The 21,836-nt window shown below is 45.7% G+C and overlaps 1 protein-coding gene across 1 annotated transcript in view; it reads left to right on the top strand.

Annotated features, from left to right (window-relative positions):
- The window catches only part of iqch (IQ motif containing H), a 213,408-nt gene that overhangs the window by 83,221 nt on the left and 108,351 nt on the right, over positions 1 to 21,836 (top strand). Inside the window, exon 12 of the mRNA XM_064990331.1 lies at positions 1,642 to 1,725. Coding sequence (XP_064846403.1) covers positions 1,642 to 1,725 — 84 coding nt within the window. The remainder of the gene's footprint in view (positions 1 to 1,641; positions 1,726 to 21,836) is intronic.

Raw genomic sequence — 21,836 nt, 5'->3', positions numbered from 1 at the left:
CTATGTGTTAGGTTCCCCGTATTCTAACCCTGTATTCCGTGTTCTATGTGTTAGGTTCCCCATATTCTAACCTTGTATTCCGTGTTCTATGTGTTAGGTTCCCCGTATTCTAACCCTGTATTCCGTGTTCTATGTGTTAGGTTCCCCGTATTCTAACCCTGTATTCCGTGTTCTATGTGTTAGGTTCCCTGTATTCTAACCCTGTATTCTGAGTTCTATGTGTTAGGTTCCCTGTATTCTAACCCTGTATTCTGAGTTCTATGTGTTAGGTTCCCTGTATTCTAACCCTGTATTCTGAGTTCTATGTGTTAGGTTCCCCGTATTCTAACCCTGTATTCCGTGTTCTATGTGTTAGGTTCCCCATATTCTAACCCTGTATTCCGTGTTCTATGTGTTAGGTTCCCCGTATTCTAACCCTGTATTCCGTGTTCTATGTGTTAGGTTCCCCGTATTCTAACCCTGAATTCCGTGTTCTATGTGTTAGGTTCCCCATATTCTAACCCTGTATTCCGTGTTCTATGTGTTAGGTTCCCCGTATTCTAACCCTGTATTCCGTGTTCTATGTGTTAGGTTCCCTGTATTCTAACCCTGTATTCCGTGTTCTATGTGTTAGGTTCCCCGTATTCTAACCCTGTATTCCGTGTTCTTTGTGTTAGGTTCACCGTATTCTAACCCTGTATTCTGTGTTCTATGTGTTAGGTTCCCCGTATTCTAACCCTGTATTCCGTGTTCTATGTGTTAGGTTCCCCGTATTCTAACCCTGTATTCCGTGTTCTATGTGTTAGGTTCCCTGTATTCTGAGTTCTATGTGTTAGGTTCCCTGTATTCTAACCCTGTATTCTGAGTTCTATGTGTTAGGTTCCCCGTATTCTAACCCTGTATTCCGTGTTCTATGTGTTAGGTTCCCTGTATTCTAACCCTGTATTCCGTGTTCTATGTGTTAGGTTCCCCGTATTCTAACCCTGTATTCCGTGTTCTATGTGTTAGGTTCCCTGTATTCTAACCCTGTATTCCGTGTTCTATGTGTTAGGTTCCCTGTATTCTAACCCTGTATTCCGTGTTCTATGTGTTAGGTTCCCTGTATTCTAACCCTGTATTCCGTGTTCTATGTGTTAGGTTCCCTGTATTCTAACCCTGTATTCTGAGTTCTATGTGTTAGGTTCCCTGTATTCTAACCCTGTATTCTGAGTTCTATGTGTTAGGTTCCCTGTATTCTAACCCTGTATTCTGAGTTCTATGTGTTAGGTTCCCCGTATTCTAACCCTGTATTCCGTGTTCTATGTGTTAGGTTCCCCATATTCTAACCCTGTATTCCGTGTTCTATGTGTTAGGTTCCCCGTATTCTAACCCTGTATTCCGTGTTCTATGTGTTAGGTTCCCCGTATTCTAACCCTGAATTCCGTGTTCTATTTGTTAGGTTCCCCATATTCTAACCCTGTATTCCGTGTTCTATGTGTTAGGTTCCCCGTATTCTAACCCTGTATTCCGTGTTCTATGTGTTAGGTTCCCTGTATTCTAACCCTGTATTCCGTGTTCTATGTGTTAGGTTCCCTGTATTCTAACCCTGTATTCCGTGTTCTATGTGTTAGGTTCCCCGTATTCTAACCCTGTATTCCGTGTTCTATGTGTGTCCTCTGTCAGGCTACTCCCAGCTGCAGCGTTTCAGCCTGAAGGGTTTTGACGTCCTGCAGAACATCCAGTTGGGACGACTGTGTGATGTCAGAGGTACGGTAAGAGCTGCTGGGGCAGTCAGATATTTAACCCCCCCCCAGTGACGTAACTCAGCGTTACAGCGCCATCTTTGGGACTGCGTTGTCCATTGCCTAAAACAGTCTGAATGAAACAAAGCTGAAACGATCCATCCGTAAATAGTAACATTTCTTTGATGAGGGAGACTTGACGTCCGCATGCTACCCAGCCGAAACAGTTTGGAAGAGAACGTGCAGATATTATGACGACGTTCTGTGACGTTTTTTGTTGTTGCTCGTTTTGGACTTCGGTAAGGTTTTTTTTGGGGGGGGGGGGCCGTTCAGGCACACAACATATTGTTTTTTGGGGGGCTATTCAGGCACACAACATGTTGTTTTTTTGGGGGGCTGTTCAGGCACACAACATGTTTTTTTTTGGGGGGGCTGTTCAGGCACACAACATGTTGTTTTGGGGGGCTGTTCAGGCACACAACATGTTTTTTTTTTTTGGGGGGGGGGGCTGTTCAGGCACACAACATGTTGTTTTTGGGGGGGCTGTTCAGGCACACAACATATTGTTTTTTGGGGGCTATTCAGGCACACAACATGTTGTTTTTTTGGGGGGCTATTCAGGCACACAACATGTTGTTTTGGGGGGCTGTTCAGGCACACAACATGTTGTTTTTTTTGGGGGGGCTGTTCAGGCACACAACATGTTGTTTTTTGGGGGGGGCTGTTCAGGCACACAACATGTTGTTTTGGGGGGCTGTTCAGGCACACAACATGTTGTTTTTTTTGGGGGGATGTTCAGGCACACAACATATTGTTTTGGGGGGCTGTTCAGGCACACAACATGTTGTTTTTTTGGGGGGCTGTTCAGGCACACAACATTTTGATTTTTGGGGGGCTGTTCAGGCACACAACATGTTGTTTTTTGGGGGGCTGTTCAGGCACACAACATGTTGTTTTTTGGGGGGCTGTTCAGGCACACAACATGTTGTTTTTTGTGGGGGCTGTTCAGGCACACAACATGTTGTTTTTTGGGGGGGGGCTGTTCAGGCACACAACATGTTGTTTTTTTGGGGGGCTGTTCAGGCACACAACATGTTTTTTTTTTTTTGGGGGGCTGTTCAGGCACACAACATGTTGTTTTTTTGGGGGGCTGTTCAGGCACACAACATGTTTTTTTTTGGGGGGCTGTTCAGGCACACAACATGTTGTTTTTGGGGGGCTGTTCAGGCACACAACATGTTGTTTTGGGGGGGCTGTTCAGGCACACAACATGTTGTTTTGGGGGGCTGTTCAGGCACACAACATGTTGTTTTTTGGGGGGCTGTTCAGGCACACAACATGTTGTTTTTTTGGGGGCTGTTCAGGCACACAACATGTTGTTTTTTGGGGGGCTGTTCAGGCACACAACATGTTGTTTTTTGGGGGGCTGTTCAGACACACAACATGTTGTTTTTTGGGGGTGGGCTGTTCAGGCACACAACATGTTGTTTTTTGGGGGGGCTGTTCAGACACACAACATGTTGTTTTTTGGGGGGGCTGTTCAGACACACAACATGTTGTTTTTTGGGGGGCTGTTCAGGCACACAACATGTTGTTTTTTTGGGGGGGGCTGTTCAGGCACACAACATGTTGTTTTTTGGGGGGGCTGTTCAGGCACACAACATGTTGTTTTTTGGGGGGGCTGTTCAGACACACAACATGTTGTTTTTTGGGGGTGGGCTGTTCAGGCACACAACATGTTGTTTTTTGGGGGGGCTGTTCAGGCACACAACATATTGTTTTTTATGGAGTCAAGTCGAACTCGGTAGCCGAAGACTACCCCCCTTTCGTTGGTGATTGGTCAACAGTAGGGATTCTTTAAGTCCTTGTTGTCACACATTGTTTTCATTGAGAAATACTGCACCAAACATCTTAGTTAGATGTAAAATTGTGAGAATAAGGCCGTCAACATTTATTACAGATTTCTTGATTTATCTTTTTTTGAGGAAGTGTATAAATGGACAAACAGTACGAACGTTTTCTAAAAACGAAGGTATTTTTACGGAACTCGTTTGGCTTGCTTAGCCAACTTCGGCTCGGAGCCAGCCAAACTGAAGCATAGTAACACCTTTTAGTTGTACCATTTTCAATTTAGCGAAATTGTTTTGTGCACCACAATGAAGAGTATTTCTGATGTTTTGACAATGTCACAAAAGCTAGCATGATTTCTCCCCATTCTGTACAAGTGTGCGCAGCCGCGGCATTCAAACGAGGCTGCAATGAAAACAAATGGGACTGTAGTGACTGTGTTGGCATTGTTTCCATTCAAGCGTTGATTGCCATGGTAATGGACTAACGGTATTAGAGAAAAGATGGAAAAAATCTGACCCCTCTGACGCTGTACGTTACACCCTGACGTGTCACTACATAACGTACAACGCGCATTTGCAACTCATTGTGTGCCATACAGCCTCTTTCCACCAGGGGTAGCCCTTCCCTCGCAGATTAAAATCATGCTTGACCATATACACTTGTAAGAAAAAACTCAATTATTCATGATTTTTGTCTAAATTAATATAATTTTTGCTAATGTTAAACTAATATTTCATGACTAGGGTGCCAATTGCATTTTTTTGCGTGTTATTAGTGCGAGCCATCATGACATTCAAAAGCAGGAACAGCTGCAGTTCAGTTGTGAGGCTAACGTTAGCGTAGCCCTAAACCCCTCTTCAAATTCGCCACAAACCTTCAAACGGGTATGTGATGAGACATTTCATAAACTCTTCATGTTTTATTTACATTTTAGAATGGATTAGTTGGACAAATCGGGTGAAAAAAAACGATTTCCCTCCTTTCACGATCACTTCGTAGCCTAAATGAAACAAGCCTAGCAAACTGTTTATGTCAGATTAGCTAGAGCTAGCTAGCTACAACTTTAGTGTAAATGAAACAATCCTAGCAAGCTGTTTATGTCATATTAGCTAGAGCTAGCTAGCTAGCTACAACTTTAGGGTAAATGAAACAAGCCTAGCAAGCTGTTTATGTCAGATTAGCTAGAGCTAGCTAGCTACAACTTTAGGGTAAATGTAACAAGCCTAGACAACTGTTTGTCAGATTAGCTAGAACTAGCTAGCTACAACTTTAGGGTAAATGAAACAAGCCTAGCAAGCTGTTTATGTCAGATTAGCTAGCGCTAGCTAGCTACAACTTCAGGGTAAATGAAACAATCCTAGCAAGCTGTTTATGTCAGATTAGCTAGAGCTAGCTAGCTAGCTAGCTACAACTTTAGGGTAAATGAAACAAGCCTAGCAAGCTGTTTATGTCAGATTAGCTAGAGCTAGCTAGCTACAACTTTAGGGTAAATGTAACAAGCCTAGACAACTGTTTATGTCAGATTAGCTAGAACTAGCTAGCTACAACTTTAGGGTAAATGAAACAAGCCTAGCAAGCTGTTTATGTCAGATTAGCTAGCGCTAGCTAGCTACAACTTTAGGGTAAATGAAACAAGCCTAGCAAGCTGTTTATGTCAGATTAGCTAGCCCTAAGCTAGTATGATCTACATACAATTCCCCATAATGTCAAAGTGGAATTTTGTTTTGAGAAATTAATTTAAAAAAATGAAAAACTTAAATGTCTTGAGTCAATACGTATTCAACGTATGGTGATCTATATGTGGCTCTGTGTGTAGATGAGAACGTGGAGTTGATCTATGTGCCTCTGTGTGTAGATGAGAACGTGGAGGTGATCTGTGTGTCTCTGTGTGTAGATGAGAACGTGGAGGTGATGTATGTGTCTCTGTGTATCTGTGTGTAGATGAGAATGTGGAGGTGATGTATGTGTCTCTGTGTATCTGTGTGTAGATGAGAACGTGGAGGTGATCTATGTGTATCTGTGTGTAGATGAGAACGTGGAGGTGATCTATATGTCTCTGTGTGTAGATGAGAACGTGGAGGTGATATGTGTGTCTGTGTTTCTCTGTGTGTAGATGAGAACGTGGAGGTGATCTATGTGTCTCTGTGTCTCTGTGTGTAGATGAGAACGTGGAGGTGATCTGTGTGTCTCTGTGTGTCTCTGTGTGTAGATGAGAACGTGGAGGTGATCTTTGTATCTCTCTGTCTCTGTGTGTAGATGAGAACGTGGAGGTGATCTATGTGTCTCCTGTGTGTCTCTGTGTGTAGATGACAACGTGGAGGTGATCTGTGTGTCTCTGTGTGTAGATGACAACGTGGAGGTGATCTGTGTGTCTCTGTGTGTAGATGAGAACGTGGAGGTGATCTATGTGTCTCTGTGTATCTGTGTGTAGATGAGAACGTGGAGGTGATCTATATGTCTCTGTGTGTAGATGAGAACGTGGAGGTGATCTATGTGTCTCTGTGTCTCTGTGTGTAGATGAGAATGTGGAGGTGATCTCTCTGTCTCTGTGTGTAGATGAGAACGTGGAGGTGATCTATGTGTCTCTGTGTGTAGATGAGAACGTGGAGGTGATCTATGTGTCTCTGTGTGTAGATGAAAACGTGGAGGTGATCTATGTGTCTCTGTGTGTAGATGAGAACGTGGAGGTGATCTATGTGTCTCTGTGTCTCTGTGTGTAGATGAGAACGTGGAGGTGATCTATGTGTCTCTGTGTGTAGATGAGAACGTGGAGGTGATCTGTGTGTCTCTGTGTGTAGATGAAAACGTGGAGGTGATCTATGTGCCTCTGTGTGTAGATGAGAACGTGGAGGTGATCTATATGTGTCTCTGTGTGTAGATGAGAACGTGGAGGTGATCTATGTGTCTCTGTGTGTCTCTGTGTGTAGATGAGAACGTGGAGGTGATCTGTGTGCCTCTGTGTAGATGAGAACGTGGAGGTGATCTATATGTGTCTCTGTGTGTAGATGAGAACGTGGAGGTGATCTATGTGTCTCTGTGTGTCTCTGTGTGTAGATGAGAACGTGGAGGTGATCTGTGTGCCTCTGTGTGTAGATGAGAACGTGGAGGTGATCTATGTGTCTCTGTGTCTCTGTGTGTAGATGAGAACGTGGAGGTGATCTATGTGTCTCTGTGTGTAGATGAGAACGTGGAGGTGATCTATGTGTCTCTGTGTCTCTGTGTGTAGATGAGAACGTGGAGGTGATCTATGTGTCTCTGTGTCTCTGTGTGTAGATGAGAACGTGGAGGTGATCTATGTGTCTCTGTGTGTAGATGAGAACGTGGAGGTGATCTATGTGCCTCTGTGTGTAGATGAGAACGTGGAGGTGATCTATATGTGTCTCTGTGTGTAGATGAGAACGTGGAGGTGATCTATGTGTCTCTGTGTGTCTCTGTGTGTAGATGAGAACGTGGAGGTGATCTGTGTGCCTCTGTGTGTAGATGAGAACGTGGAGGTGATCTATATGTGTCTCTGTGTGTAGATGAGAACGTGGAGGTGATCTATGTGTCTCTGTGTGTCTCTGTGTGTAGATGAGAACGTGGAGGTGATCTGTGTGCCTCTGTGTGTAGATGAGAACGTGGAGGTGATCTATGTGTCTCCTGTGTGTCTCTGTGTGTAGATGAGAATGTGGAGGTGATGTATGTGTCTCTGTGTGTAGATGAGAACGTGGAGGTGATCTATGTGTCTCTGTGTGTAGATGAGAACGTGGAGGTGATCTATGTGTCTCTGTGTCTCTGTGTGTAGATGAGAACGTGGAGGTGATCTATGTGTCTCTGTGTGTAGATGAGAACGTGGAGGTGATCTGTGTGCCTCTGTGTGTTGATGAGAACGTGGAGGTGATCTTTGTATCTCTCTGTCTCTGTGTGTAGATGAGAACGTGGAGGTGATCTATGTGTCTCTGTGTGTAGATGAGAACGTGGAGGTGATCTGTGTGCCTCTGTGTGTAGATGAGAACGTGGAGGTGATCTTTGTATCTCTCTGTCTCTGTGTGTAGATGAGAACGTGGAGGTGATGTATGTGTCTCTGTGTGTAGATGAGAACGTGGAGGTGATCTTTGTATCTCTCTGTCTCTGTGTGTAGATGAGAACGTGGAGATGATCTATGTGTCTATGTGTGTAGATGAAAACGTGGAGGTGATCTATGTGTCTCTGTGTGTAGATGAGAACGTGGAGGTGATCTATGTGTCTCTGTGTCTCTGTGTGTAGATGAGAACGTGGAGGTGATCTATGTGTCTCTGTGTGTAGATGAGAACGTGGAGGTGATCTGTGTGTCTCTGTGTGTAGATGAAAACGTGGAGGTGATCTATGTGCCTCTGTGTGTAGATGAGAACGTGGAGGTGATCTATGTGTCTCTGTGTGTCTCTGTGTGTAGATGAGAACGTGGAGGTGATCTGTGTGCCTCTGTGTGTAGATGAGAACGTGGAGGTGATCTATATGTGTCTCTGTGTGTAGATGAGAACGTGGAGGTGATCTATGTGTCTCTGTGTGTAGATGAGAACGTGGAGGTGATCTGTGTGCCTCTGTGTGTTGATGAGAACGTGGAGGTGATCTATGTGTCTCTGTGTGTAGATGAGAACGTGGAGGTGATCTATGTGTCTCCTGTGTGTCTCTGTGTGTAGATGAGAACGTGGAGGTGATCTATGTGTCTCTGTGTGTAGATGAGAACGTGGAGGTGATCTATGTGTCTCTGTGTCTCTGTGTGTAGATGAGAACGTGGAGGTGATCTATGTGTCTCTGTGTGTAGATGAGAACGTGGAGGTGATCTATGTGTCTCTGTGTCTCTGTGTGTAGATGAGAACGTGGAGGTGATCTATGTGTCTCTGTGTGTAGATGAGAACGTGGAGGTGATCTATGTGCCTCTGTGTGTAGATGAGAACGTGGAGGTGATCTGTGTGTAGATGAAAACGTGGAGGTGATCTGTGTGTCTCTGTGTGTAAATGAGAACGTGGAGGTAATCTTTGTATCTCTCTGTCTCTGTGTGTAGATGAGAACGTGGAGGTGATCTATGTGTCTCTGTGTGTAGATGAGAATGTGGAGGTGATGTATGTGTCTCTGTGTCTCTGTGTGTAGATGAGAACGTGGAGGTGATCTATGTGTCTCTGTGTGTAGATGAGAACGTGGAGGTGATCTATGTGTCTCTGTGTCTCTGTGTGTAGATGAGAACGTGGAGGTGATCTATGTGTCTCTGTGTGTAGATGAGAACGTGGAGGTGATCTATGTGTCTCTGTGTCTCTGTGTGTAGATGAGAACGTGGAGGTGATCTTTGTATCTCTCTGTCTCTGTGTGTAGATGAGAACGTGGAGGTGATGTATGTGTCTCTGTGTGTAGATGAGAACGTGGAGGTGATCTTTGTATCTCTCTGTCTCTGTGTGTAGATGAGAACGTGGAGATGATCTATGTGTCTATGTGTGTAGATGAAAACGTGGAGGTGATCTATGTGTCTCTGTGTGTAGATGAGAACGTGGAGGTGATCTATGTGTCTCTGTGTCTCTGTGTGTAGATGAGAACGTGGAGGTGATCTATGTGTCTCTGTGTGTAGATGAGAACGTGGAGGTGATCTGTGTGTCTCTGTGTGTAGATGAAAACGTGGAGGTGATCTATGTGCCTCTGTGTGTAGATGAGAACGTGGAGGTGATCTATGTGTCTCTGTGTGTCTCTGTGTGTAGATGAGAACGTGGAGGTGATCTGTGTGCCTCTGTGTGTAGATGAGAACGTGGAGGTGATCTATATGTGTCTCTGTGTGTAGATGAGAACGTGGAGGTGATCTATGTGTCTCTGTGTGTAGATGAGAACGTGGAGGTGATCTGTGTGCCTCTGTGTGTTGATGAGAACGTGGAGGTGATCTATGTGTCTCTGTGTGTAGATGAGAACGTGGAGGTGATCTATGTGTCTCCTGTGTGTCTCTGTGTGTAGATGAGAACGTGGAGGTGATCTATGTGTCTCTGTGTGTAGATGAGAACGTGGAGGTGATCTATGTGTCTCTGTGTCTCTGTGTGTAGATGAGAACGTGGAGGTGATCTATGTGTCTCTGTGTGTAGATGAGAACGTGGAGGTGATCTATGTGTCTCTGTGTCTCTGTGTGTAGATGAGAACGTGGAGGTGATCTATGTGTCTCTGTGTGTAGATGAGAACGTGGAGGTGATCTATGTGCCTCTGTGTGTAGATGAGAACGTGGAGGTGATCTGTGTGTAGATGAAAACGTGGAGGTGATCTGTGTGTCTCTGTGTGTAAATGAGAACGTGGAGGTAATCTTTGTATCTCTCTGTCTCTGTGTGTAGATGAGAACGTGGAGGTGATCTATGTGTCTCTGTGTGTAGATGAGAATGTGGAGGTGATGTATGTGTCTCTGTGTCTCTGTGTGTAGATGAGAACGTGGAGGTGATCTATGTGTCTCTGTGTGTAGATGAGAACGTGGAGGTGATCTATGTGTCTCTGTGTCTCTGTGTGTAGATGAGAACGTGGAGGTGATCTATGTGTCTCTGTGTGTAGATGAGAACGTGGAGGTGATCTATGTGTCTCTGTGTCTCTGTGTGTAGATGAGAACGTGGAGGTGATCTTTGTATCTCTCTGTCTCTGTGTGTAGATGAGAACGTGGAGGTGATCTATGTGTCTATGTGTGTAGATGAGAACGTGGAGGTGATGTATGTGTCTCTGTGTGTAGATGAGAACGTGGAGGTGATCTTTGTATCTCTCTGTCTCTGTGTGTAGATGAGAACGTGGAGATGATCTATGTGTCTGTGTGTAGATGAGAACGTGGAGGTGATGTATGTGTCTCTGTGTCTCTGTGTGTAGATGAGAACGTGGAGGTGATCTTTGTATCTCTCTGTCTCTGTGTGTAGATGAGAACGTGGAGGTGATCTATGTGTCTATGTGTGTAGATGAGAACGTGGAGGTGATCTATGTGTCTCTGTGTCTCTGTGTGTAGATGAGAATGTGGAGGTGATGTATGTGTCTCTGTGTCTTTGTGTGTAGATGAGAACGTGGAGGTGATCTATGTGTCTCTGTGTGTAGATGAGAACGTGGAGGTGATCTGTGTGTCTCTGTGTGTAGATGAGAACGTGGAGGTGATCTATATGTCTCTGTGTGTAGATGATAACTTGGAGGTGATATGTGTGTCTCTGTGTGTAGATGAGAACGTGGATTTGATCTATGTGTCTCTGTGTCTCTGTGTGTAGATGAGAACGTGGAGGTGATCTATGTGTCTCTGTCTCTGTGTGTAGATGAGAACATGGAGGTGATCTCTCTGTCTCTGTGTCTCTGTGTGTAGATTAGAACGTGGAGGTGATATGTGTGTCTCTGTGTGTAGATGAGAACGTGGAGGTGATCTGTGTGTCTCTGTGTGTAGATGAGAACGTGGAGGTGATCTGTGTGTCTCAGTGTGTAGATGAGAACGTGGAGGGGATCTGTGTGTCTCTGTGTGTAGATGAGAACGTGGAGGTGATCTATGTGTCTCTGTGTGTAGATGAGAACGTGGAGGTGATCTGTGTGTCTCAGTGTGTAGATGAGAACGTGCAGGGGATCTGTGTGTCTCTGTGTCTCTGTGTGTAGATGAGAAACGGAGGTGATCTATGTGTCTCTGTGTGTAGATGAGAACGTGGAGGTGATCTATGTGTCTCTGTGTGTAGATGAGAACGTGGAGGTGATCTATGTGTCTCTGTGTGTAGATGAAAACGTGGAGGTGATCTATGTGTCTCCGTGTGTAGATGAGAACGTGGAGGTGATCTATGTGTCTCTGTGTCTCTGTGTGTAGATGAGAACGTGGAGGTGATCTATGTGTCTCTGTGTGTAGATGAAAACGTGGAGGTGATCTATGTGTCTCCGTGTGTAGATGAGAACGTGGAGGTGATCTATGTGTCTCTGTGTCTCTGTGTGTAGATGAGAACGTGGAGGTGATCTATGTGTCTCTGTGTGTAGATGAGAACGTGGAGGTGATCTGTGTGTCTCTGTGTGTAGATGAAAACGTGGAGGTGATCTATGTGTCTCTGTGTGTAGATGAGAACGTGGAGGTGATCTATGTGTCTCTGTGTCTCTGTGTGTAGATGAGAACGTGGAGGTGATCTATGTGTCTCTGTGTGTAGATGAGAACGTGGAGGTGATCTGTGTGTCTCTGTGTGTAGATGAAAACGTGGAGGTGATCTATGTGCCTCTGTGTGTAGATGAGAACGTGGAGGTGATCTATATGTGTCTCTGTGTGTAGATGAGAACGTGGAGGTGATCTATGTGTCTCTGTGTGTCTCTGTGTGTAGATGAGAACGTGGAGGTGATCTGTGTGTAGATGAGAACGTGGAGGTGATCTATATGTGTCTCTGTGTGTAGATGAGAACGTGGAGGTGATCTATGTGTCTCTGTGTGTCTCTGTGTGTAGATGAGAACGTGGAGGTGATCTGTGTGCCTCTGTGTGTAGATGAGAACGTGGAGGTGATGTATGTGTCTCTGTGTGTAGATGAGAACGTGGAGGTGATCTATGTGTCTCCTGTGTGTCTCTGTGTGTAGATGAGAATGTGGAGGTGATGTATGTGTCTCTGTGTGTAGATGAGAACGTGGAGGTGATCTATGTGTCTCTGTGTGTAGATGAGAACGTGAAGGTGATCTATGTGTCTCTGTGTGTAGATGAGAACGTGGAGGTGATCTGTGTGTCTCTGTGTGTAGATGAAAACGTGGAGGTGATCTGTGTGTCTCTGTGTGTAAATGAGAACGTGGAGGTAATCTTTGTATCTCTCTGTCTCTGTGTGTAGATGAGAACGTGGAGGTGATCTATGTGTCTCTGTGTGTAGATGAGAATGTGGAGGTGATGTATGTGTCTCTGTGTCTCTGTGTGTAGATGAGAACGTGGAGGTGATCTATGTGTCTCTGTGTGTAGATGAGAACGTGGAGGTGATCTATGTGTCTCTGTGTCTCTGTGTGTAGATGAGAACGTGGAGGTGATCTATGTGTCTCTGTGTCTCTGTGTGTAGATGAGAACGTGGAGGTGATCTTTGTATCTCTCTGTCTCTGTGTGTAGATGAGAACGTGGAGATGATCTATGTGTCTGTGTGTAGATGAGAACGTGGAGGTGATGTATGTGTCTCTGTGTCTCTGTGTGTAGATGAGAACGTGGAGGTGATCTTTGTATCTCTCTGTCTCTGTGTGTAGATGAGAACGTGGAGGTGATCTATGTGTCTATGTGTGTAGATGAGAACGTGGAGGTGATCTATGTGTCTCTGTGTCTCTGTGTGTAGATGAGAACGTGGAGGTGATCTTTGTATCTCTCTGTCTCTGTGTGTAGATGAGAACGTGGAGGTGATCTATGTGTCTCTGTGTGTAGATGAGAATGTGGAGGTGATGTATGTGTCTCTGTGTCTTTGTGTGTAGATGAGAACGTGGAGGTGATCTATGTGTCTCTGTGTGTAGATGAGAACGTGGAGGTGATCTGTGTGTCTCTGTGTTTAGATGAGAACGTGGAGGTGATCTATATGTCTCTGTGTGTAGATGATAACTTGGAGGTGATATGTGTGTCTCTGTGTGTAGATGAGAACGTGGATTTGATCTATGTGTCTCTGTGTCTCTGTGTGTAGATGAGAACGTGGAGGTGATCTATGTGTCTCTGTCTCTGTGTGTAGATGAGAACATGGAGGTGATCTCTCTGTCTCTGTGTCTCTGTGTGTAGATTAGAACGTGGAGGTGATATGTGTGTCTCTGTGTGTAGATGAGAACGTGGAGGTGATCTGTGTGTCTCTGTGTGTAGATGAGAACGTGGAGGTGATCTGTGTGTCTCTGTGTGTAGATGAGAACGTGGAGGTGATCTATGTGTCTCTGTGTGTTGATGACAACGTGGAGGTGATCTATGTGTCTCTGTGTGTTGATGACAACGTGGAGGTGATCTATGTGTCTCTGTGTGTCTCTGTGTGTAGATGAGAACGTGGAGGGGATCTGTGTGTCTCTGTGTGTAGATGAGAACGTGGAGGTGATCTATGTGTCTCTGTGTGTAGATGAGAACGTGGAGGTGATCTGTGTGTCTCAGTGTGTAGATGAGAACGTGCAGGGGATCTGTGTGTCTCTGTGTGTAGATGAGAACGTGGAGGTGATCTATGTGTCTCTGTGTCTCTGTGTGTAGATGAGAACGTGGAGGTGATCTTTGTATCTCTCTGTCTCTGTGTGTAGATGACAACGTGGAGGTGATCTGTGTGTCTCTGTGTGTAGATGAGAACGTGGAGGTGATCTATTTGTCTCTGTGTGTCTCTGTGTGTAGATGAGAACGCGGAGGTGATTTGTGTGTCTCTGTGTGTAGATGACAACGTGGAGGTGATCTGTGTGTCTCTGTGTGTAGATGACAACGTGGAGGTGATCTGTGTGTCTCTGTGTGTAGAAGAGAACGTGGAGGTGATCTATGTGTCTCCTGTGTGTCTCTGTGTGTAGATGAGAATGTGGAGGTGATCTGTGTGTCTCTGTGTGTAGATGAGAACGTGGAGGTGATCTATATGTCTCTGTGTGTAGATGATAACTTGGAGGTTATATGTGTGTCTGTGTGTCTCTGTGTGTAGATGAGAACGTGGAGGTGATCTATGTGTCTCTGTGTCTCTGTGTGTAGATGAGAACGTGGAGGTGATCTCTCTGTCTCTGTGTCTCTGTGTGTAGATGAGAACGTGGAGGTGATATGTGTGTCTCTGTGTGTAGATGAGAACGTGGAGGTGATCTATGTGTCTCTGTGTGTAGATGAGAACGTGGAGGTGATCTGTGTGTCTCAGTGTGTAGATGAGAACGTGGAGGTGATCTCTCTGTCTCTGTGTCTCTGTGTGTAGATGAGAACGTGGAGGTGATCTGTGTGTCTCAGTGTGTAGATGAGAACGTGGAGGTGATCTCTCTGTCTCTGTCTCTGTGTGTAGATGAGAACGTGGAGGTGATCTCTCTGTCTCTGTGTCTCTGTGTGTAGATGAGAACGTGGAGGTGATCTGTGTGTCTCTGTGTGTAGATGAGAACGTGGAGGTGATCTGTGTGTCTCTGTGTGTAGATGACAACGTGGAGGTGATCTGTGTGTGTGTAGATGAGAACGTGGAGGTGATCTGTGTTTTTCTGTGTGTAGATGACAACGTGGAGGTGATCTGTGTGTCTCTGTGTGTAGATGACAACGTGGAGGTGATCTGTGTGTCTCTGTGTGTAGATGACAACGTGGAGGTGATCTGTGTGTCTCTGTGTGTAGATGACAACGTGGAGGTGATCTGTGTGTCTCTGTGTGTAGATGACAACGTGGAGGTGATCTGTGTGTCTCTGTGTGTAGATGACAACGTGGAGGTGATCTGTGTGCCTCTGTGTGTCTCTGTGTGTAGATGACAACGTGGAGGTGATCTGTGTGTCTCTGTGTGTAGATGAGAATGTGGAGGTGATCTGTGTGTCTCTGTGTGTAGATGACAACGTGGAGGTGATCTGTGTGCCTCTGTGTGTCTCTGTGTGTAGATGACAACGTGGAGGTGATCTGTGTGTCTGTGTGTAGATGACAACGTGGAGGTGATCTGTGTGTCTCTCTGTGTAGATGACAACGTGGAGGTGATCTGTGTGTCTCTGTGTGTAGATGAGAACGTGGAGGTGATCTGTGTGTCTCTGCGTGTCTCTGTGTGTAGATGACAACGTGGAGGTGATCTGTGTGTCTCTGTGTGTAGATGACAACGTGGAGGTGATCTGTGTGTCTCTGTGTGTAGATGACAACGTGGAGGTGATCTGTGTGTCTCTGTGTGTAGATGACAACGTGGAGGTGATCTGTGTGTCTCTGTGTGTAGATGACAACGTGGAGGTGATCTGTGTGTCTCTGTGTGTAGATGACAACGTGGAGGTGACAACGTGGAGGTGATCTGTGTGTCTCTGTGTGTAGATGAGAATGTGGAGGTGATCTGTGTGTCTCTGTGTGTAGATGACAACGTGGAGGTGATCTGTGTGCCTCTGTGTGTCTCTGTGTGTAGATGACAACGTGGAGGTGATCTGTGTGTCTGTGTGTAGATGACAACGTGGAGGTGATCTGTGTGTCTCTCTGTGTAGATGACAACGTGGAGGTGATCTGTGTGTCTCTGTGTGTAGATGAGAACGTGGAGGTGATCTGTGTGTCTCTGCGTGTCTCTGTGTGTAGATGAGAACGTGGAGGTGATCTGTGTGTCTCTGTGTCTAGATGACAACGTGGAGGTGATCTGTGTGCCTCTGTGTGTCTCTGTGTGTAGATGACAACGTGGAGGTGATCTGTGTGTCTCTGTGTGTAGATGACAACGTGGAGGTGATCTGTGTGTCTCTGTGTGTAGATGACAACGTGGAGGTGATCTGTGTGTCTCTGTGTGTAGATGAGAACGTGGAGGTGATCTGTGTGTCTCTGTGTGTAGATGACAACGTGGAGGTGATCTGTGTGTCTCTGTGTGTAGATGACAACGTGGAGGTGATCTGTGTGTCTCTGTGTGTAGATGACAACGTGGAGGTGATCTGTGTGTCTCTGTGTGTAGATGAGAACGTGGAGGTGATCTGTGTGTCTCTGTGTGTAGATGAGAACGTGGAGGTGATCTATGTGTCTCCTGTGTGTCTCTGTGTGTAGATGAGAATGTGGAGGTGATGTATGTGTCTCTGTGTATCTGTGTGTAGATGAGAACGTGGAGGTGATCTATATGTCTCTGTGTGTAGATGATAACTTGGAGGTGATATGTGTGTCTGTGTGTCTCTGTGTGTAGATGAGAACGTGGAGGTGATCTATGTGTCTCTGTGTCTCTGTGTGTAGATGAGAACGTGGAGGTGATCTATGTGTCTCTCTCTGTGTGTAGATGAGAACGTGGAGGTGATCTCTCTGTCTCTGTGTCTCTGTGTGTAGATGAGAACGTGGAGGTGATATGTGTGTCTCTGTGTGTAGATGAGAACGTGGAGGTGATCTGTGTGTCTCTGTGTGTAGATGAGAACGTGGAGGTGATCTATGTGTCTCTGTGTGTAGATGAGAACGTGGAGTTGATCTGTGTGTCTCTGTGTGTAGATGAGAACGTGGAGGTGATCTGTGTGTCTCTGTGTGTAGATGAGAACGTGGAGGTGATCTATGTGTCTCTGTGTGTCTCTGTGTGTAGATGAGAACGTGGAGGTGATCTGTGTGCCTCTGTGTGTAGATGAGAACGTGGAGGTGATCTATGTGTCTCCTGTGTGTCTCTGTGTGTAGATGAGAATGTGGAGGTGATGTATGTGTCTCTGTGTGTAGATGAGAACGTGGAGGTGATCTATGTGTCTCTGTGTGTAGATGAGAACGTGGAGGTGATCTATGTGTCTCTGTGTCTCTGTGTGTAGATGAGAACGTGGAGGTGATCTATGTGTCTCTGTGTGTAGATGAGAACGTGGAGGTGATCTGTGTGCCTCTGTGTGTTGATGAGAACGTGGAGGTGATCTTTGTATCTCTCTGTCTCTGTGTGTAGATGAGAACGTGGAGGTGATCTATGTGTCTCTGTGTGTAGATGAGAACGTGGAGGTGATCTGTGTGCCTCTGTGTGTAGATGAGAACGTGGAGGTGATCTTTGTATCTCTCTGTCTCTGTGTGTAGATGAGAACGTGGAGGTGATGTATGTGTCTCTGTGTGTAGATGAGAACGTGGAGGTGATCTTTGTATCTCTCTGTCTCTGTGTGTAGATGAGAACGTGGAGATGATCTATGTGTCTATGTGTGTAGATGAAAACGTGGAGGTGATCTATGTGTCTCTGTGTGTAGATGAGAACGTGGAGGTGATCTATGTGTCTCTGTGTCTCTGTGTGTAGATGAGAACGTGGAGGTGATCTATGTGTCTCTGTGTGTAGATGAGAACGTGGAGGTGATCTGTGTGTCTCTGTGTGTAGATGAAAACGTGGAGGTGATCTATGTGCCTCTGTGTGTAGATGAGAACGTGGAGGTGATCTATGTGTCTCTGTGTGTCTCTGTGTGTAGATGAGAACGTGGAGGTGATCTGTGTGCCTCTGTGTGTAGATGAGAACGTGGAGGTGATCTATATGTGTCTCTGTGTGTAGATGAGAACGTGGAGGTGATCTATGTGTCTCTGTGTGTAGATGAGAACGTGGAGGTGATCTGTGTGCCTCTGTGTGTTGATGAGAACGTGGAGGTGATCTATGTGTCTCTGTGTGTAGATGAGAACGTGGAGGTGATCTATGTGTCTCCTGTGTGTCTCTGTGTGTAGATGAGAACGTGGAGGTGATCTATGTGTCTCTGTGTGTAGATGAGAACGTGGAGGTGATCTATGTGTCTCTGTGTCTCTGTGTGTAGATGAGAACGTGGAGGTGATCTATGTGTCTCTGTGTGTAGATGAGAACGTGGAGGTGATCTATGTGTCTCTGTGTCTCTGTGTGTAGATGAGAACGTGGAGGTGATCTATGTGTCTCTGTGTGTAGATGAGAACGTGGAGGTGATCTATGTGCCTCTGTGTGTAGATGAGAACGTGGAGGTGATCTGTGTGTAGATGAAAACGTGGAGGTGATCTGTGTGTCTCTGTGTGTAAATGAGAACGTGGAGGTAATCTTTGTATCTCTCTGTCTCTGTGTGTAGATGAGAACGTGGAGGTGATCTATGTGTCTCTGTGTGTAGATGAGAATGTGGAGGTGATGTATGTGTCTCTGTGTCTCTGTGTGTAGATGAGAACGTGGAGGTGATCTATGTGTCTCTGTGTGTAGATGAGAACGTGGAGGTGATCTATGTGTCTCTGTGTCTCTGTGTGTAGATGAGAACGTGGAGGTGATCTATGTGTCTCTGTGTGTAGATGAGAACGTGGAGGTGATCTATGTGTCTCTGTGTCTCTGTGTGTAGATGAGAACGTGGAGGTGATCTTTGTATCTCTCTGTCTCTGTGTGTAGATGAGAACGTGGAGGTGATCTATGTGTCTATGTGTGTAGATGAGAACGTGGAGGTGATGTATGTGTCTCTGTGTGTAGATGAGAACGTGGAGGTGATCTTTGTATCTCTCTGTCTCTGTGTGTAGATGAGAACGTGGAGATGATCTATGTGTCTGTGTGTAGATGAGAACGTGGAGGTGATGTATGTGTCTCTGTGTCTCTGTGTGTAGATGAGAACGTGGAGGTGATCTTTGTATCTCTTGTCTCTGTGTGTAGATGAGAACGTGGAGGTGATCTATGTGTCTATGTGTGTAGATGAGAACGTGGAGGTGATCTATGTGTCTCTGTGTCTCTGTGTGTAGATGAGAACGTGGAGGTGATCTTTGTATCTCTCTGTCTCTGTGTGTAGATGAGAACGTGGAGGTGATCTATGTGTCTCTGTGTGTAGATGAGAATGTGGAGGTGATGTATGTGTCTCTGTGTCTTTGTGTGTAGATGAGAACGTGGAGGTGATCTATGTGTCTCTGTGTGTAGATGAGAACGTGGAGGTGATCTGTGTGTCTCTGTGTGTAGATGAGAACGTGGAGGTGATCTATATGTCTCTGTGTGTAGATGATAACTTGGAGGTGATATGTGTGTCTCTGTGTGTAGATGAGAACGTGGATTTGATCTATGTGTCTCTGTGTCTCTGTGTGTAGATGAGAACGTGGAGGTGATCTATGTGTCTCTGTCTCTGTGTGTAGATGAGAACATGGAGGTGATCTCTCTGTCTCTGTGTCTCTGTGTGTAGATTAGAACGTGGAGGTGATATGTGTGTCTCTGTGTGTAGATGAGAACGTGGAGGTGATCTGTGTGTCTCTGTGTGTAGATGAGAACGTGGAGGTGATCTGTGTGTCTCAGTGTGTAGATGAGAACGTGGAGGGGATCTGTGTGTCTCTGTGTGTAGATGAGAACGTGGAGGTGATCTATGTGTCTCTGTGTGTAGATGAGAACGTGGAGGTGATCTGTGTGTCTCAGTGTGTAGATGAGAACGTGCAGGGGATCTGTGTGTCTCTGTGTCTCTGTGTGTAGATGAGAACGTGGAGGTGATCTATGTGTCTCTGTGTGTAGATGAGAACGTGGAGGTGATCTATGTGTCTCTGTGTGTAGATGAGAACGTGGAGGTGATCTATGTGTCTCTGTGTGTAGATGAAAACGTGGAGGTGATCTATGTGTCTCCGTGTGTAGATGAGAACGTGGAGGTGATCTATGTGTCTCTGTGTCTCTGTGTGTAGATGAGAACGTGGAGGTGATCTATGTGTCTCTGTGTGTAGATGAAAACGTGGAGGTGATCTATGTGTCTCCGTGTGTAGATGAGAACGTGGAGGTGATCTATGTGTCTCTGTGTCTCTGTGTGTAGATGAGAACGTGGAGGTGATCTATGTGTCTCTGTGTGTAGATGAGAACGTGGAGGTGATCTGTGTGTCTCTGTGTGTAGATGAAAACGTGGAGGTGATCTATGTGTCTCTGTGTGTAGATGAGAACGTGGAGGTGATCTATGTGTCTCTGTGTCTCTGTGTGTAGATGAGAACGTGGAGGTGATCTATGTGTCTCTGTGTGTAGATGAGAACGTGGAGGTGATCTGTGTGTCTCTGTGTGTAGATGAAAACGTGGAGGTGATCTATGTGCCTCTGTGTGTAGATGAGAACGTGGAGGTGATCTATATGTGTCTCTGTGTGTAGATGAGAACGTGGAGGTGATCTATGTGTCTCTGTGTGTCTCTGTGTGTAGATGAGAACGTGGAGGTGATCTGTGTGTAGATGAGAACGTGGAGGTGATCTATATGTGTCTCTGTGTGTAGATGAGAACGTGGAGGTGATCTATGTGTCTCTGTGTGTCTCTGTGTGTAGATGAGAACGTGGAGGTGATCTGTGTGCCTCTGTGTGTAGATGAGAACGTGGAGGTGATGTATGTGTCTCTGTGTGTAGATGAGAACGTGGAGGTGATCTATGTGTCTCCTGTGTGTCTCTGTGTGTAGATGAGAATGTGGAGGTGATGTATGTGTCTCTGTGTGTAGATGAGAACGTGGAGGTGATCTATGTGTCTCTGTGTGTAGATGAGAACGTGAAGGTGATCTATGTGTCTCTGTGTGTAGATGAGAACGTGGAGGTGATCTGTGTGTCTCTGTGTGTAGATGAAAACGTGGAGGTGATCTGTGTGTCTCTGTGTGTAAATGAGAACGTGGAGGTAATCTTTGTATCTCTCTGTCTCTGTGTGTAGATGAGAACGTGGAGGTGATCTATGTGTCTCTGTGTGTAGATGAGAATGTGGAGGTGATGTATGTGTCTCTGTGTCTCTGTGTGTAGATGAGAACGTGGAGGTGATCTATGTGTCTCTGTGTGTAGATGAGAACGTGGAGGTGATCTATGTGTCTCTGTGTCTCTGTGTGTAGATGAGAACGTGGAGGTGATCTATGTGTCTCTGTGTCTCTGTGTGTAGATGAGAACGTGGAGGTGATCTTTGTATCTCTCTGTCTCTGTGTGTAGATGAGAACGTGGAGATGATCTATGTGTCTGTGTGTAGATGAGAACGTGGAGGTGATGTATGTGTCTCTGTGTCTCTGTGTGTAGATGAGAACGTGGAGGTGATCTTTGTATCTCTCTGTCTCTGTGTGTAGATGAGAACGTGGAGGTGATCTATGTGTCTATGTGTGTAGATGAGAACGTGGAGGTGATCTATGTGTCTCTGTGTCTCTGTGTGTAGATGAGAACGTGGAGGTGATCTTTGTATCTCTCTGTCTCTGTGTGTAGATGAGAACGTGGAGGTGATCTATGTGTCTCTGTGTGTAGATGAGAATGTGGAGGTGATGTATGTGTCTCTGTGTCTTTGTGTGTAGATGAGAACGTGGAGGTGATCTATGTGTCTCTGTGTGTAGATGAGAACGTGGAGGTGATCTGTGTGTCTCTGTGTTTAGATGAGAACGTGGAGGTGATCTATATGTCTCTGTGTGTAGATGATAACTTGGAGGTGATATGTGTGTCTCTGTGTGTAGATGAGAACGTGGATTTGATCTATGTGTCTCTGTGTCTCTGTGTGTAGATGAGAACGTGGAGGTGATCTATGTGTCTCTGTCTCTGTGTGTAGATGAGAACATGGAGGTGATCTCTCTGTCTCTGTGTCTCTGTGTGTAGATTAGAACGTGGAGGTGATATGTGTGTCTCTGTGTGTAGATGAGAACGTGGAGGTGATCTGTGTGTCTCTGTGTGTAGATGAGAACGTGGAGGTGATCTGTGTGTCTCTGTGTGTAGATGAGAACGTGGAGGTGATCTATGTGTCTCTGTGTGTTGATGACAACGTGGAGGTGATCTATGTGTCTCTGTGTGTTGATGACAACGTGGAGGTGATCTATGTGTCTCTGTGTGTCTCTGTGTGTAGATGAGAACGTGGAGGGGATCTGTGTGTCTCTGTGTGT

This window comes from Oncorhynchus masou, chromosome 15 (genome assembly GCF_036934945.1).
Source record: "Oncorhynchus masou masou isolate Uvic2021 chromosome 15, UVic_Omas_1.1, whole genome shotgun sequence".
NCBI classification, from domain to species: Eukaryota; Metazoa; Chordata; class Actinopteri; order Salmoniformes; family Salmonidae; genus Oncorhynchus; species Oncorhynchus masou.
The sequence above is the reverse complement of the archived record's forward strand: the minus strand, read 5'-3'. Positions and strand labels throughout refer to the sequence as shown.